Source organism: Molossus molossus, unplaced genomic scaffold, assembly GCF_014108415.1.
Source record: "Molossus molossus isolate mMolMol1 unplaced genomic scaffold, mMolMol1.p scaffold_m16_p_5, whole genome shotgun sequence".
In the NCBI taxonomy this organism is placed as follows: Eukaryota; Metazoa; Chordata; class Mammalia; order Chiroptera; family Molossidae; genus Molossus; species Molossus molossus.
Genome location: NW_023425388.1, coordinates 9,059,428 through 9,078,339, shown reverse-complemented (window position 1 = coordinate 9,078,339; position 18,912 = coordinate 9,059,428). Strand labels below are relative to the sequence as shown.

Genomic DNA, 18,912 nt, shown 5'->3' with positions numbered 1-18,912 from the left:
CTGGTGTGTCTCAGTGGTTGAGCATCGACCCATGTACCAAGAGGTCGCCAGTTCATTTCCCGGTCAGGGCACATGCCCAGGTTGTAGGCCAAATCCCCAAGTAGGAGGCATGTGGGAGGCAGCCAATCAATGTTCTCTCTCATTGATGTCTCCATCTCTCTCTCCCTTTCCCTTCCTCTCTCTCTCTCAAATCAATAAAAAAAATTTTTTTGTAAAAAAAGGTACATAATCAGCATTCCAAATCAAAGTTTGTTCTTCTCTTATTTCTGAAATTAACATATTACTCCTGGTTTGGATTCAGAAAATATAGTTTATATACCTAATAAACTTCCATTGAAAAATTTAATTAGCCCCATTATCTACTTCCTCCTGTATGTGAAACAGGCATTTCCAACAGAAAAGACACTAGCATTTCAGGTCCGGCAATTCTCTCCAGTAGCCCTTCCCAACAGTATAGTTGTATCTTTCAACTCATGCTTAAAAAAGGAAAAAGTGAGCCGGTCGGTGTGACTCAGTGGTTGAGTGTTGACTCATACACCAAAAGGTCACTAGTTCGATTTCTGGTCAGGGCACATGCCCAGGTATGGAGCAAATACCCAGTAGGGGGCATGCAGGAGGCAACCAATCGATGTCTCTCATCGATGTTTCCATCTCTCTCTCCCTCCCACTCCTTTCCTCTCTAAAATCAATAAAGAAAAAAAAATTTTTTAAAAGGAAAAAGTGAGATAATTTAAATAATGCAGGTCATTTCCTCCCTCTCTTTCCAATAAACAAAGGTATGCCCCAGTGTGAGCACAAGACTGGAAACCCCCATTTCCTGTTCCTCCATTCAGACTCACTTCTTACGTGCCTATACAGAATAAAAACTTCATCAAAATGACTGGGTACATACTGTTAAAAGACAAAATTTTACACCATAACACAACCCAACTCCATGTTAAAGAACAAAGTGGCAGTGTTAGGAAAATGTCAGTCACCAAAACGTTTCTTCCTTTGAAGTTACTCTTGTTTGTCCACTCTGACTGCTCCTACTCTGTTACACTACTCTCTACGTTGACTGTTTCCAGACTCTTCCTCTTCTCTGCATGCATATCACTGCCATATTGATTCATTTTCTTAAAACAGAATTCATCATGTGACTCCCTTACCCAACAAGGGACCCAATTAAGTCATCCAAACTCTTCTGCAAAGCTTGCCAGTTAATAAAACATGGCTGCATTCTTCCTGTTTGATCCTACTACTTCAAATCACAACAGTAATTATTACACTATCATCACAATTCACCAAAATCACTCAGAGCAATACCAAAGCACACAAACACCACAGCCTCATGCACACAATGCTAGCAAAGGGTTAACATCAGCTAGTCATACTACCAAATAGCAATAACATATACAGCTTAGAATTTACTAGGTCATCAGCTTCAAACTTACATCATGCCTTTTTTTTTTAATTCAAAGAAATACAAAAATGTCAAATTTTGCATACAATGTGTGATATTTATGTCACATTTAATATGTGGAGGATTCAAATTTGTATAAAATGTGGCAGTATCCTTTGCAAAGAACAGTCCTAATCAAACATATTCTAATTGTTCCATGTTTGTTACTTTGGTCTCTTCCATTGAATTTTAAGTTGTGAAGACCACATCTTATTTATTCCTTCCTATAACCCTATAGTAACTAGCAATATTACACACGTGAGTGCTCAACAGTTGAATAACATTCTACTTCTCACCAGATAACGTAGAACCATTTGTCAGAGTGACAGGTCTATTTCTTCTCGTTCTTTCTGATGATCCTGTTGAATCTGAAGAGTCCCCGGAAGTAACACCCGAAGAGACACTAGCACTTGTCTTGTGTCTTGCAGAATAAGCTGCCTGACTCGAGGTAGACTGGGTAGGAGAACCTACCAACTCAGGAGTTACTCTTGTCTGAGATTTTAAACGCTTCTGTTTGATATTTCTGGTCAAAGATATGAACAAAAGAAGTAATATTTAACAAAACAGAAAATGCCTAAATAAAAGTGTATTATTACTTTGAGAATAATTTTAGATCAAATAATTAAAATATTCATTATTAACATCTTATTCTGGCATGGATTACTATTAATATTCTTAATCTAAATTTGATATTGTTTGATTACAAACTGGAGTAATGAACAAATAATCCAAGTAACAGAGTTACAGAAAATCACACTGAATACCTCAGGTTCTTTGGATTAAATGCTTAGGGGAGTCAACACTTACGTAGTATAGGCATTTTTCACATGATGACTCTGAACCAGTATGACTCAACTTTCTCTCTAGTTTCCTATTTATGTTACTAAAAAAAGTATAAGATTAAGAGGCGAAATCAACAAAACCTGAACAAGACAGGCAAAAAGGGGTTGGGGAAGTAGGAGAAGGTAAAGGGGGAATAAAAGGTGATGGAAGGAGACTCGACTTGGGGTGGTGAACACACAATATACAGATGCTGTATTATGGAATTATACCCCTGAAACCTACATAATTTTATTAACCAATGTCACCCTAATAAATTATATTTAAAAAAAGAACAGAGAGGCAAAAAAGAGATCAGAACAAGCTTAATTTCTTTTCTAAGACACTAAGTGCCAATTCACCAGGTTTGGCCCCTGAGCCATGGATTAAGGGGAAAAACAGTGCAAGTTTAAAACAAGATAATCTTTGGATTTACATTATAGATCTGGGCAATACACATGTTGAGATAATACTATTTCCCTTTAAAACAAAAAGATAAAGAACTTTTTAGAAACATCTAAAGCATTTGAACTAAAAGGTAACCATAATCCTTTAAAGCAGTAATTGTTTGTATCATCATAATCTGGAAAATTCAGCCCAGCAGGTGTGGCTCAGTGGATTGAGCATCATCCCATGGACTCAGAGGTTCTGGTTCAATTCCCGGTCAGTGTACATGCCTAAGTTTTGTACATGCGCCCAATAGGGCTGTGCAGGAGGCAGCAGATCGGTGTTTCTCTCTCATCATTGTTTCTATCTCCCTCTCTAAAAAAAAATCAAGAAAACTATATTAAAAAGAAAGAAAGAAAATTCAAGCTTGTTATGTCAAAATTTTCACTTCTATTAATATCAACTGGAGGGTAGATCAGTAAATACAAAAATCATTATATGCTTCTACTTAATTTTTAACAGTGGACAAGTTGGTAATATCTCAAAGGAGAAAGCTTTCCCCTCTTATCCTATGTTCTTATGAACTGTTAAAACTCTTTCTTGGTTCAAAGAGTAAGTAAAGTTTTTAAAAATAATAAGCCCTGGCCAGTGTGACTCAGTTGGTTGGGTATCATCCCCATGCACCAAAAAGTTGACGGTTTGATTCCCGGTCCGGGCACATGACCAGGCTGCAGGTTCAATCCCCAATAGGGAGTGTGCAGAAGACAGCTAATTGATGTTTTGCTCTTACATCAATGTTTCTCTCTCTCCCTCTCCCTTCCTCTCTAAAAAAAAGTTTAAAAAATTTAAAAATGAACATAAAAATAAAAACTCACACAATAATAGACAAACCTGTCCGGCCAGTGTGGCTCAGTGGTTGAGCATGGACCCACGCATCAAGAGGTCGCCGGTTCGATTCCTGGCCAGGACACATGCTCAGATTGTGGGCCTGACCCCCAGTGAGGGGTATGCAGGAGGCAGCCAATCGATGTTCTCTCTCATCAACGTTTCTATCTCTCTCTCCCTTTCACTTCCTCTCTCTCTAAAATCAATAAAGAAAAAAAATATTAAAAAAAAAAAAATAGACAAACCCAAACTGAGGGTTATTTTACAAAATAAATGACCTCTAGTCTTAAAAAATGTCAATTAAGAAGACAAAGGTTACAAATAAAATTCCAGATTAAAAAAGACTAAAGAGACAGAGCAATTAAATGCCAATGCATGATCCAGATTAAGGGAAAAAAAATGCCCTGAGCACATTATTGAGTCATCTGTAGGATTACAAATAAGGTGTGGTTAAAACCGATTCTTAGCAAATCCACACCAAGTATTTAGGGGTAAAGAAGCATAATGTCAGAAATATTCTTTTGAATGATTTAAAAAAAAAAAGAAACATTAACAGAATATAAAGAGTATACAGGAGTTCTCTGAATTATTCTTCAACTTTTCTATAAATTTGAAATTATTTCAAAATGAAAAGTTAGAAAAAAAAAGGTAGGGGAGTACTCATAGTACTATGTACTTTATGTACTCCATTTACAAGTCACAAAGCAGCTGAACAGGTTTACTGAATGAGTATGTTTATCTGTTTTCAAGGAGGGTCTGTTATTCTTAACATGGGGGGACAGAGATTCAATGAAGATGTCAGCAAATCATCTCACCCAAAAAGCAAAAATATGACTGGCAAAATAATCCAAAGCAACCATTTCAGAACTCAAAAAAAACTAAGGCATGTAACCAAGTAAAAAGTGTTTACTGCCCTGGCCAGTTTGGCTCGGTGGTTAAGAGTGTCAGCCCATGGACCGAAGGGCCACAGGTTCAATTTCTGGTCTAGGGCACATACCTGGTTTGCAAATTCAATCCCAGCCCTGGTTGGGTTCATGTGGGAGGAAACCAATCGATGTAGCTCTCTCACATTGATGTTTCTCCCTCTCTCTCCCCCAGTCTCTCTCCCCCCAACTCTGTCTAAAAATCAAGAGAAAAATATCCTGCAGTGAGAATTAAAAAAAAGAACTTCTGCCCTAGCCGGTTTTGCTCAGCGGTTAGAGCATCAGCCTGCGGTCCCGAGAGACCTGGGTTCAGTTCCCGCTAAGGGCATGCACCTTGGTTGCAGTTTGTCCCCGGCCCTGGTTGGTCGTGCGGGTGGCAGCCACTCGATGTGTCCCTTTCACATCGATGTTTCTCTCTCTCTCCCTCCCTCCTACTCTATCTGAACAAAAAATGTCCTCGAGTGAGGATAAAAAAAAAAAAAAAAAAAAGAACTTCTGAATCTACCTAAAAACAGTGGTATCTGCTCCCAGTGTCTGTCTGTCTGTCTGTCTGTCTGTCTCTCTCTCTCTCACACACACACACACACACACACACAAATTCTGTGATATGACAGTCTTGAGGTAGAGTGAGCTGACCTGGTATGGGAGCTCCACAGAGAAGCTTTAGACCCAAGAGCACTGAAAGTATTGCTGACAATTCAGTAAGGCCTAAGGTTGTGTAATGGCTGGAGCAAGAAAGTTCAGCCAGAAATTTAAAGAAGAGATTTAGTGAATGAGATAGTCTTAGGAGTCTTTAAAACATCTTCCTGGGGATGTGTAAGATTCCACACAATATTTTAAGACTAAAACTAATCCAGTTACTGCTTAAACTGGGCTGACCTTGAGACTCATATCTGGTAAAATATAAGCAAAAAAGGCCCAGCTGGTGCAGATCAGTGGATCTAACGACTTCCCATGGACTGAGAGGTCCCAGTCTGATTCCTGGTCAGGGCACACGCCTGGGTTGTGGGATCAATCCCCAGTAGGGGGTGTGCAGGAGGCAGCTGATCAACATCTCTCTCTCACACATTAACGTTTCTCTCTCTCTCCCTTCCTCCCTCTGTAGAAAAAAAAAAATTTAAAAAACAAACAAACAAAAAATATATATATGCAAAAAACGAAGCTTGCCCTACCTCACACACGTCCCTTCCAGTGAAGGGTGAGAGCCTCACCTGAAGTGTCTGAGCACATCTCTGACCACCGAGTCATGCTGAGCCACGAAAGACAGCAAGAAAAACAGGTTCAAAAAACTACTTTTTCTTAAAGGAGCAGAAAGAAACTAAATACTGCAGGGAAAACAGACTTTCCAGAATTTGTTCTAGTCAATTCACTAAACAAAACCAGCAGCAACCTCTATCACTGAAGGAGGAGGATCAGAAACCAGTGTTTCTACAGGATGTTAACAATAAACAGCAATAATAAAACCTGAAACGTGATTTCCAGAGTTGCCCAGTTTTCTACAAAACACACAAGACATACAAAGAAACAGGAAAGTTTGTCCACATACAGGAAAAAAATGTAATCATTAGAAACTCTCTGAGAGGACCCAGATGTTGTAGTAAAGAGTGTTAAATAAAAAACAGAGACAAGACCTGAAAATTCCCTGAGCAGACAAAACCATTTCAGTCATACAAATAAAACTTAATTTAGCTTATGTTGCAACACTAACTTGACCTAGGTCATTTCTTGCCTTATGCCTTTGGAAATCATAAGCTAAACTTAAACCATTTCCCAAGACAAACATGAGGTAACCACTGAAAAGTCTAATATCATACCCAGTCGCCACGAAGAATGAACAGCACTGCTCTCTTGGTCTGTGAGGTGCTTCCAACATACACCCGAGCCTCATCTCACGTTGGGGTGTGAGTGCTCCTGGTTTACAGTCTTTTTAGTTCGTGTATATTAAACTTACTAATTTTACTTCATTAATTCATTGGTTTACTTCAGCTATTTCTGAACTTTTTGACAAGATACTTAAATTAGAAATTATAAATGTTTGAAGAACTAAATAAAATATTTACAGAATTAAAGGAAAATATGATGACAGAGAATATCAATAAAAGGACAGAAATTATAGAAAACAAACCAAATAGAAATCCTGGAGTTCAAAAGTACAACTGAAATAAATATTGTCGACATGGGCCCAATGGCAGATTTGAGCTGGTACAAGAATCAGTGAATGTGAAGATAGGTCAGTCAACAAAGATTATCCAGTCTGAAGAACATTGAGGGGAAAAAACGAAGAAAGCATGCGAAACCTGTGGGAGACCATTAATCACACCAACATATGTATAAAGAGTACCATAGAAGGAGAGGGAAAAGGCAAATAATGGCCCAAAACCACCCAAATTTGATGAAAAATATTACACATCCACAAAGCTGGACAAATTCCAAGGATAAACTCAAGGAAATCCACACCTACATGCATCATATTTAGTTGCCAGGTAGAGAGAAAATCCTGAAAGCAGTGAAAGAAAAACAACTCCACATATACAAGGGAGGGATGCCTCAGTAAGATTAACAGCTGACTTCTCATCAGAAACAATGGAGATCAGCAAGCAGTGGGATGAAATATTCAAAACGCTGAAAGAAAAACACTGTGCTAAGAATTCTATATCCAGCAAAACTAGTCTTAAATAATTAATGTGAAATTAAGACATTCCCAAATAAACAAAAACTACCAGAATTAACTGCTACCACATCTCCCTTACAAGATATACTGAAGTACTTCAGGCTGAAAAGAATTGACAGTAGAGGATAACTCAAATCCTCATAGAGAAATAAAGACCACTAGAAAAGATAATTACGTAGCTAAATATAAATAATATAAATATTTGATTTCTTAACTGATTTAATAGACAACTGCATATAACAACAAAAAGATGTAATCTATATGACAATAATAGCACAAATAACTGGGGTAAGGGAAATAAACTACAACAAAATTCTTTTATCTGTAAGAATAGTATTAAACTGAGTAGATTGCTTTGAATTGAAATGCATAGTGTAGCCCGGCCGATGTGGCTCAGTGGTTGAGCATCGACCCATGCACCAAGAGGTAACTGGTTCGATTCCAGGTCAGGGCACATGCCCAGGTTGTGGGCCCAATCCCCAGTGGGAGGCATGCAGGAGACAGCCAATCAACATTCTCTCTCATCAATGTTTCTATCTCTGTCTCTCCTTTCCTCTCTAAAAATCAGTAAAGAAAAAATATTTTTAAAAAAAGAAATGCATGGTGTAAACCCCAGGACAACCAGGAAGAAACCCATCAAGGGTATGGTGCACATTCAAACTATACATGAAAACAAACTAAACATTAACTAACTCAATTTGCACATTCCAATATTTTAAAATACATGTAAATTTGGTGTTAATAAAAGCTATAGAGTCAAGACAGAATTGAAATTAATATTAAATTACAAAGAGACTAAACCCTGTATTTTATATTTCTTCTTTATAACTAATTCTCAGTAAAAAAAAATTGGGTATATTATACCTAACAGACATTTTCCCACACACAATCAAATACTCAAAGGCCATATATAATAATCATTTAACTCTATTAAAAACATAAGGTTTCTTATGTAAAAGTAAATGACACTTTAATTCTTTATGACCTGACTAGTGTGGCTTAGTTGGTTGCAGCCTCATCCCATACACCAAAAGGTAGCAGGTTCAATTCCTGGTCAGGGCACATACCTAGATTGTGGGTTCCATCCTGGGTTGGAGGCACGTATGGGAGGCAACCCATTGACGGTTCTCTCTTACATCGAGATTGTTGTCTGTCTCTCTCTTGGCAATATTAAATAAATAATCCTTTATAATATTTTTATAATTGATGATTTTCATTAAATACTTTATAAATTTACATAATTGCAAATCAATGCACCAGTTCTATACACACAGAACATTTTCAAGACAAAAAAGGACTACTCTTTCCTGAATGCACTCTGAAATGATTAAGAGTTCTTTGCATAATAAAAATCAAAGACATCACAACCTGAAATTTTATAAAATTTCATATAAAGGTGGCAATAACCAATTCACCTGATACTTTTGTTAGCCTGATTGACAAGGTTACAATTTTGCTGTCTCCTGAACCTCTGGCTTCTTCGAAGTTTTTCATGAAATTTTTGACCAATTTTAAAATCAGAGGAGATTTTCTTCATTTTTTCTTCAAATAAGGCAGACAATCTCAAGGTCATACTGTAAATCTGAAAGAGTAAGAAAGCAAAACTATAACCACAAAGTATCTTTTACAATATTTTTCTAAATAAGAATATAATCATTGCTGTTATAGATAACAGCTCTTACTGACTTCATCTATTTCCCACTCCTTCCTTTCAGTGACATCTTCAAGAGTCTGCAAGAGTTTTTCCCATTTCATATCTACATGCACAAACCTAAAAAAATATCCCCTTTTCTGAAAGTTGATGGGCAGTTGGTTGATTTTCAGATTGCTACTTAGGCAGCAAAAAAGCACTGTCTCCTTAAGGCAAGGGAACTTTTCACCAGTCTCTACTTGACATTTGACTGCCTTTGATACCACTTAGATCTAAATATGAATTGCAGACAAAAGAATACCTTATATCCAGTATAAAGAGAAAAATAAGCCCTAAAATTTTAATATATATGAAAGATTGTGTTTTAACAATTTTTATAATTAAATAACATCAAATCTCTAAAAGAACAGCAATGTGATGTTAATAAGTGCTACTATAGGTAACATTTGGTACAACTGTGGATTTACAGGAAGTAGTCTTTACTCCTCTGCAATCATTCCTGAAAATAAAGGCAAAACTCTAGTGTTCAGCCCTGGCCAGTTTGGCTCAGCGGTTAGAGCGTCGGCCTGCGGTCCGGAGAGACCCGGGTTCGGTTCCCGCTAAGGGCACGTACTTCGGTTGCAGTTTGTCCCCGGCCCTGGTTGGTCGTGCGGGTGGCAGCCACTCGATGTGTCCCTTCATGTCGATGTTTCTCTCTCTCTCTCCCTCCCACTCTATCTGTACAAAAAATGGAAAAAATCCTCGGGTGAGGATAAAAAAAAAAAAAAAAAAAAAAAAAAAAAAAAAAAAAACTCTAGTGTTCAAAAGCTAATTATTATCAAACAACAAGTGTTGGCAAGGGTGTGGAGAAAAGGGGACTCTAATACACTGCTGGTGGGAATGCAGACTGTGGAATGTATAGCCACTGTGGAAAACACTATGGTGCTACCTTAAAAAGTTAAAAATTGAACTGCCATTTAACCCAGTGATCCCACTTCTAAGAATATACCCTAAGAAACCTGAAAACACCAATCAGAAAGAATATAGGTACCCCTGTGTTCATAGAAGCACTATTTACAATAGCTAAGATCTGGAAACAATCCAAGTGTCCATCAGTAGATGAATGGATTACAAAGCTGTGGTACATGTACATAATGGAATACTATGTAGTGTAAGAAAGAAAAATCTCTTATCCTTTGAGATGGCATGGAAGGACCTGGAGAGTATTATGCTAAGCAAAACAAGCCAAGCAGAGAAAGACAAATATCACATGATCTCACTTATTTGTGGAATATAATGAACAAACTGCTGCACAATCCCTGATATAGTAACTAACAATTATTTTCAATATTTTATGCATATATTAAATTTATTCTTTTCATTCAAATCTGAAGTCACCAATTTTAACAAGAGTGCTTTTTTTCAATCATATTGTTTGTAACCTGATTATCTTACTACTAGTTTCATACATGTTTTCTCGTTAGCTTTTATGTAAACTCAGTAAGACATATGAATTAAAAATAAACATTAACAAAAAAGATGCTAAAGTAATCAGCTCCTCAATTAAGAATGGTTCATATATATTTTTTAAAAAACACACAGTTAGCATCATACACAATGGTGAAAGACTGAAAATCTTTCCCCAAGATCAGGAATAAGACAAAGATACCAGCTTTCACCACAGCTACTGAACACTGTACTTTATATTCTAGCAAGAGCAATCAGACAAGAAAAATTTTTTTAAATCATTCAATTTCTAATTGACTACCTAACCTCACAACTTAAAGAACTAGAAAGCAAACAAGAAGAAAACCCCAGAGCAAGTAGAAGGAAGAAAATAGTAAAGATCAGAGCAGAAATAAATGACATGGAGACCAAAAAAACAATTCAAAAAATCAGTGAAACAAAGAGCTGGTTTTTTGAAAAGATAAATAAGATTGATGGACCCTTAGCTAGACTCACCAAGAAACAAAGAGAGAGAACCCAAATACACAAAATCAGAAATGAAACAGGAAAAATAGTAACTGACACCACAGAAATACAAATGATTGTTAACAAATATTAACAATTATATAGCAACAAATTGAACAATCTAAGTGAAATGTACAAATTTCTAGAATCACACAGTCTTCCAAAACTGAACCGGAAAGAGAGAGAAAACTTGAACAGACCGATAACAACGAAGGAAAATGAAGATGTAATCAAGACTCTCCCAGCAAACAAATGCCCCAGCCCAGACGGCTTCATGGAGTAGTTTTACCAAGCATTCAAAGAAGAATTAACACCCATTCTCCTCAAACTATTTCAAAAAATTCAAGAAGAAGGAAGACTTCCAAACTCGTTTTATGAGGCCAGCATATTTCTAATTCCAAAACCAGAAAAAGACACTACAAAGAAAGAAAACTATGTTCATCCCTAATGAACATAGATGCCAAAATCCTGAACAAAATACTAGCAAATTGGATCCAGCAATACATCAAAAAAATTATTCACCACAACCAAGTGGGATTCATCCCAGGGATGGCAAGGCGGGTACAATATTCGCAAATCAATAAATGTGATACACCACATAAACAAAAAGAAAGATAAAAACCATATGATCATATCAATAGATGCTGAAAAAGCATTAAACAAAATCCAGCATCCATTTCTGATAAAAACGCTCAGCAATTTGGAAATAGAGGGATCATATCTCGATATAATAAAGGCCATATATGAAAGACCTATAGCCAATATCACACTCAATGGACAAAAACTAAAAGCATTTCCCTTAAGAACAGGAACAAGACAAGGATGCCCACTTTTGCCACTCTTATTTAACATAGTACTGGAAGTCTTAGCCACAGCAATCAGACGGGAAGAAAAAATAAAAGGGACCCAAATTGGAAAAGAGGAAGTGAAGTTGTCATTATTCGCAGATGACATATTATACATAGAAAACCCTAAAGACTCCATCAAAAATCTACTAGACTTAATAAACGAATTTGGCAAAGTAGCAGAATACAAAATTAACGTCAAGAACTCGATAGCATTCTTATACACCAATGATGAATTCAGAGAAAGAAAAACTAAAAAAAAAATCGCATTTACCATCGCAGTAAAAAAATTAAGATACCGAGGAATAAACTTAACCAAAAAAGTAAAGGACCTATTTGCAAAAAACTACAGGACATTGAAAAAAGAAATAGAGGAAGATATAAAAAAGTGGAAGCACATACCCTGTTCATGGATTGGAAGAATTAACATCATTAAACTGTCCATACTACCCAAAGCAGTCTATAGATTCAATGCAATCCCCATCAAAATACCAATGACATACTTCAAAGAACTAGAACAAATACTTCAAAAGTTCATATGGAACCAAAAAAGACCCCAAATAGCCACAGCAATCTTAAAAAAAAAAAAAAAGACAAATTAGGCGGGATCACAATACCGGATATCAGGTTATACTACAAAATGACTGTAATCAAAACAGCCTGGTACTGTCACAAGAACAGGCAGATAGATAATAGAACAGAGAACCCAGAAATGGACCCAAAACATTATGCTCAATTAATATTTGACAAAGGAGGCAAGAGCATACAATGGAGTAAAGACAGCCTCTTTAATAAGTGGTGTTGGGAAAACTGGACAGCTGCATGCAAAAAAATGAAACTAGACCATCAACTTATCCCATACACAAGAATAAACTCAAAATAGATAAAAGACTTAAATGTGACTCGTGTATCCATAAAAATTCTAGAAAAAAATGTAGGCAACAAAATTTCAGACATCACACGCAGCAGAATTTTCACTGATATATCACCTAAGGCAACAGAAACAAAGGAGAAAATGAACACATGGGATTACATTAAACTCAAAAGCTTCTGCACAGCAAAAGAAAAAAAACACCAAAATGGAAAGGCCACCCACTGTATGGGAGAGCATCACTGCCAATGATACACCAGACAACAGGTTAATTTCCAAAATATATAGAGTGCTCATACAACTCAACAAAAGGAAGACAAAGAACCCAATAAAAAAAAATTGGCAGAAGAACTAAATAGACACCTCTCCAAACAGGATATACAAATGGCTAAGAGACGTATGAAGAAATGCTCAACATCACTAATCATCAGAGAGATGCAAATTAAAACAACAATGAGGTATCACCTAACACGTGTCAGAATGGCTGCCATCAACAAATCATCAGACAAGTGCTGGCGAGGGTGTGGAGAAAAGGGGACTCTAGTGCACTGCTGGTAGGAATGCAGACTGGTGCAGCCACTATGGAAAACTATGGTGTTACCTCAAAAAATTAAAAATTGAATTGCCATTTGACCTAGTGATCCCACTTCTAGGAATATACCCTAAGAAGCCTGAAACACCCATCAGAAAGAATATATGCACCCCCATGTTCATAGCAGCACTATTTACAATAGCTAAGGTCTGGAAACAGCCCAAATGTCCATCAGTAGACGAATGGATAAAAAAGTTATGGTACATATACACAATGGAGTACTGTGCAGCTGTAAGAAAGTAAGATCTCTTATCCTTTAAGACGACATGGAGGGACCTGGAGAGTATTATCCTAAGTGAAACAAGCCACGCAGAGAAAGACAAGTATCATATGATCTCACTTATTTGTGGAATATAATGAACATAACAGTGAAGAACAGGATAGTCCCAGAGACATGGAAGTAGGGTACAGACTGACAATCCCCAGAAGAGGGGGTGGGATGAGGAGAGATAAACCACAGAACTTATATGCATGTATGCATAACCAATGGACATAGACAACAAAGTGGGGGACAGGCTGGGGAGGGAGAAGGAGGAGGGTGTCAATGGGGTAAAAGGAGAAACATCTGTAACAAAAATAAATAATTAATTAAGTTTAAAAATAATAAAAATAGAATAAAAAATAAAAATAAATTAAAAAATCGCCCTGGCTTGTTTGGCTCAGCGGTTAGAGAGTGCTGGGTTCGGTTTCCGCTAAGGGCACGTACCTGTTTGTCCCCAGTCCCGTTTGAGGTCTCTCTCTCTTCTTTCCTTTCTCCCCTGTGCTCTATCTAAAGATAAGTGCAAAAATGTCCTAGGGTGAGAATTTAAAAAAAAAAAAAAAAGCCCTGGCGGGTTTGGCTCGGCAGTTAGAGCGTCGGTCTGCAGTCCAGAGAGACTTGGGTTCAGTTCCCGCTAAGGGCACCTACCTCAGTTGCAATTTGTCCCCTGCCCTGGTCGGTCGTGCGGGTGGCAGCCACTCGATGTGTCCCTTTCACGTTTATGTTTCTCTCTCTCTCTCTGTCTTTCTCTCCTTCCCACTCTCTCTGAACAAAAAATGGAAAAATGTCCTCGGGTGAGGGGAAAAAAAGGAAAAACATCTTTGAAATTGGAATGGTAGAAATAAAACTATCTCTATTCACAGATGACATTCTATTTGCAGTAACACTCAAAGAGTCCACAAAAAAAGTCATTAGCACTAAAAACTGAATTTGAAATGGCAAAAGCCATTCTCAAAATCAGTGAATTGCAAGGGACTCTGAGTAGCTGAATCTTGAAAAAGGAATAAAGTGGGAGGACTCACACCTCCTGACTTCAAAACTTAACTACAAAGCTACAGTACATAAAATGCTGTGGTACTGACAGATGGACAGAGAGACAAACACATAGATACAGACCAATGGAATAGAATCAAGTGAAAAAATAAACCCATATATCTATAGCCAACTGATTTTCAAAAAGTTCATTCAAAGGGAAGAGACCAGTCTCTTCAATAGATGGTGCTGGGACAAATGTATTTCCACCTTACATCATATACAAATATTACCTCGATATAGATCAACAACTTAAATATAAGAGAGTTACACCACAAAACTCTTAAAAGAACACATGGGTTGAATCTTTATGACACTGGATTTGGCAATGGATTCTTAGACATGAAATGAAAAGCACAAAATACACACACATACAAAGAATATATTGGACCTCATCAAAATAAAAACCTTTTATACATAAAAGGACATTATGAACAAGTGAAAAGACAAACTAAAGAATGGGAGAGCCCCGTCCAGTTTGGCTCAGCAGTTAGAGTGTCAGCCCATGGACCAAAGAGTCTTGGGTTCGATTCCGGTCAAGGGCACACACCTCAGTTACAGTTCGTTCCAGGCCCTGGTTGGGGTCGTGTGGGAGGCAATCAATCCATGTGTCTCTTTCACATTGATGTTTCTCTCTTTCTCTTTCTCTCCCTCCCTCCCACTGTATCTGAAGATAAATAGAAAAATATCCTCAGATGAGGATTAAAAAAAAAAAAAATGGAAGGAAATATCTGAAAACATTTATTTGACAGGATTTAAAATCCAGAATATACTAACAAATTCCTACAACTCAACAAAAAGACAAAAAACCCAATTAGAAAATGGGCAAAGCTCTAGAATAGATACTTCTCCAAAGATAAACAATGCTCAATAAGCACATGAAGAGATGCTGAACTTTAAGGTGTTAACCATATTTTCTTATTCTATGTATTCTTGATGCTCTGGCATCTGAAAACCTGGCCCTGGAGAGTCAGCCCCTCCCACGGCTACCTAATTCTTAGAGATAGCAAAGGACTCTCCTATGAGTATGCCTCTGACATACAAAACAATCAATCCTGAGTTCATATCCCTAACTATCTTCCTTATCAAACTCACATGCCAAGCCAATATTCCATTCCCCTCACCCTAAATCACCCCAGGGACAAACACCTGGAGACCATCCCAGTAGGCCAAAGCTCAAGATAACCAAATCCCAAACTGTTTACTTTGCCTTGCCTATCTGCAAAATTCTCAATACTATAGGCTCTGTGCTATAATCTTCCCTTCCTGCCCTCAGCCTACTGACCAACGCTGGTTCATTCCCATGTGGCCCTACATGGTGAGTCATGCCTCCTTGTTTCTAGGAATCTGTTAGTATAAAAGTTTTCCTTCATGGCAATCATTTCTATACCTGCACGTCCTCCTATACCTAATTAAAATAAATACCAGGTATGATTTCTAATAAGCTAAAAGAGAAATGCAAATCAAAACCACAATGAGATAATACTTCACACTCAGTGGGATGGCTACAATTTAAAAAAAGAAAATAGCGCCCTGGCCGGTTTGGCTCAGCGGTTAGAGCGTCGGCCTGCAGTCCTGAGAGACCCGGGTTCGGTTCCCGCTAAGGGCGCGTACCTCGGTTGCAGTTTGTCCCCAGCCCTGGTGGGTTGTGCGGGTAGCAGCCACTCGATGTGTTCCTTTCGCATCGATGTTTCTCTCTCTCTCTCTCTGTTCCTCTCTCCCTCCCACTCTACCTGAACAAACAATGGAAAAATGTCCTCCAGTGAGGATTAAAAAAAAAATAAAGAATAAAAAAAAAGAAAAAAAGAAAATAGCCCTGGCCAGTTTGGCACAGTAGTTAAGAGTGTTGGCCCTCGGACCAAAGGGTTTCAGGTTCGATTCCAGTCAAGGGCATGTACCTGGGTTGCAGCTTTTTTTTTTTTTAATCCTCACCTGAGGACATTTTTCCATTTTTTGTTCAGATAGAGCGGGAGGGAGGGAGGGAGGGAGGGAGGGAGGGAGGGAGAGAAACATCGACGTGAAAGGGACACATCGAGTGGCTGCCACCCGCACGACCCAACCAGGGCTGGGGACAAACTGCAACCGAGGTACATGCCCTTTGTAGGAACCGAACCCGGGTCTCTCTGGACCACAGGCTGATGCTCTAACTGCTGAGCCAAACCAGCCAGGGCCTGGGTTGCAGGTTTCATGTGAGGCCCCATTGGGGTCATTTGGGAGGCAACCAATCAATGTCTCTGTCTCTGTCTGTCTCCCCCGCCCCCCCTCACTCTATCTAAAAAAAAAAAAAAATCAATGAAAAATATCCTCGGGTGAGGATTAACAAAAAGGAAAGGAAAATAACAAAACATTGGTGACGATGTGGAGAAATTAGAATCCTCACACACTGCTAGGGAGAATGTAAAATGATGCAGCCATCATGGAATAGTTTGGTGGTTCCTGAAAACCCTAGACATGTAATTACCCTATGAATCAGTGATTCCACTAGTAGGTGTATACCCCAGGAAACTGAGGGCAAGAACTCTGACAGATACTTGTACTACCATATTCACCGCAGCATTAATTACAATAGCAAAAAAGTAGAAATAGCTCAAGTGCCCAGCAAGATAAGTGAATACACAAAATATCATATACCCAATCCATAAAATGGACTATTATTCAGCCATAAGAAGAAAGTGCTGCCCTGGCCGGTTTGGCTCAGCAGTTAGAGCATCGGCCTGCGGTCCAGAGAGACCTGGGTTCGGTTCCCGCTAAGGGCACGTACCTCGGTTGCAGTTTGTCCCCGGCCCTGGTTGGTCATGCGGGTGGCAGCCACTCGATGTGTCCCTTTCACGTCGATGTTTCTCTCTCTCTCTCTCTTCCTCTCTCTCCCTCCCACTCTATCTGTGCAAAAAATGGGAAAAAAATGTCCTCGAGTGAGGATTAAAAAAAAAAAAAAAAAGAAGAAGAAGAAAGTTCTGATACAACATGAATGAATCTATAAGACATTAAGAAGAAGTGAAATTAGGTAGACACAAAAAGACAAATGCTTAATGGTTATAAAGTTTCTGTTTGGGGTGATGAAAGAGTTTTGGAAATAGATAGCAGTTAATAGTTAAACAATATAATATTGTGAATGTAATTAATGCCAATGACTTGCACATTTAAAATTATACATTTTATGTTATATAGATTTAGCCATAATTTTGAAAATGTAATATACAAAAACCATTAAATTATACACTTTAAATGGTGAGTTGTATGGTATAAATCCTCAAACATGTATTTAAAACAAAAAGTGGAGCCCGGCCAATGTGGCTCAGTGGTTGAGCATCAACCCATGCACCAAGATGTCACTGGTTCGATTCCTGGTCGGGGCACATGTCCAGTTTGTGGGCCAGATACCCGGGGGGTGGGGGTGGGGGGCATGTGGGAGGTGGCCAATCAATGTTCTCTCTCTCCCTCTTGCCCTTCTTTTCTCTCTAAAATCAAAAAAGAAAAAAAAATTTTTTAAGGGGGGTCCACGAATGAAATTTATTTTCTTAAAAAAAAAAAAAAAAAAAGCCTCACAAACAATGAGTATTAATAATAACACAAGCTTGAAAAATTTTAGACTTGAATGTTAAACTGATCCAATAAGCAATTTGGATATTGAATGCAATGAAAGAGTTCTCATATTGAGACAAGAATAATGTAGGAAGGAATTTGATAATAAGTAATGAGGAGAAAGTGAAATTAAGGCAAAATGATTAATCAGCAGTGAGAGTCACTGATGATAGACAGAGAAAGTGCTGTAATATCAAGCAAGTGCTTTACCTTAAAATCTGCTCAAATTATTGCTACTTGGCCACACAGGTTCATGTTGTTTGTGAAAATTCCCTGACAGTATATGTGGCTCTTTTATATAGCTGTTAGGCTTCAACAAGTTTTGAAAAGTTATCAAACCCATAACTTTTTTAAACAAGATTTAGGAATGTAAATCATACTTATAATCTTAAATAATCAGAAAGCTCAAGTGCTTCTTCTTTGGATCCAAAATATTAGTTTACATCAGTAGTTCCTCTCCCACCTTCAGATTTTCCCTTTCTTACTTATAATATTCTTCCAGCTCTATCAGTAAGTTTTCAACCCACTTTTCAAGATTTCCATATGTATGAAAATCGATTTTTCTCATTCTACATATCAGATTTAAATTTGTTTATTTTTCACTGGGCCACCAATCTTCACCGTTTATAAAACTTTAGGAAAGATAAGCATTAGCTGTGGTGAGGTAGCAGTAACAGCTATTCAGTGGCAGAAGCTCTATTCTCAATAGTAGTCTGCTCTACTCAGTTGTCTAATGTTTCAACCTCTACCAGCCAGCAGAAAATTATCATCTATACAGATCATGCTCTTTTCTTCTTATAAACCACTGTTTAAATTACCTTTGATCTTTTGTTTGGTGTATATGCCTTTGCATTGCTAAATATCAACCGGATGTCTTTGCAAAATTCCAAAGGGCTGTCATAATTTTCCGCTTCTAAAGTTTCCCTTACTGTTCCAAAATCCATTGGAGTATCTATAATATCTCGGTAATCCTAGGTTTTAAAAACAATAATTAGTTCAAAGAT

The 18,912-nt window shown here is 37.8% G+C and overlaps 1 protein-coding gene across 5 annotated transcripts in view; it reads right to left on the bottom strand.

Moving 5' to 3' along the window:
• The window catches only part of BRWD1 (bromodomain and WD repeat domain containing 1), a 121,740-nt gene that overhangs the window by 18,583 nt on the left and 84,245 nt on the right, over positions 1–18,912 (bottom strand). For 4 of the 5 annotated variants that reach the window (XM_036242789.1, XM_036242785.1, XM_036242786.1 and 1 more), the window contains 3 exons: positions 18,727–18,879; positions 8,542–8,708; positions 1,738–1,964 (listed from right to left, as the gene is read on the bottom strand). In XM_036242789.1, coding sequence (XP_036098682.1) covers positions 1,738–1,964; positions 8,542–8,708; positions 18,727–18,879 — 547 coding nt within the window. Of the gene's footprint in view, positions 1–1,737; positions 1,965–6,881; positions 7,078–8,541; positions 8,709–18,726; positions 18,880–18,912 lie in introns of those variants that run through there. The other variant, XM_036242788.1, reaches the window with a different exon arrangement.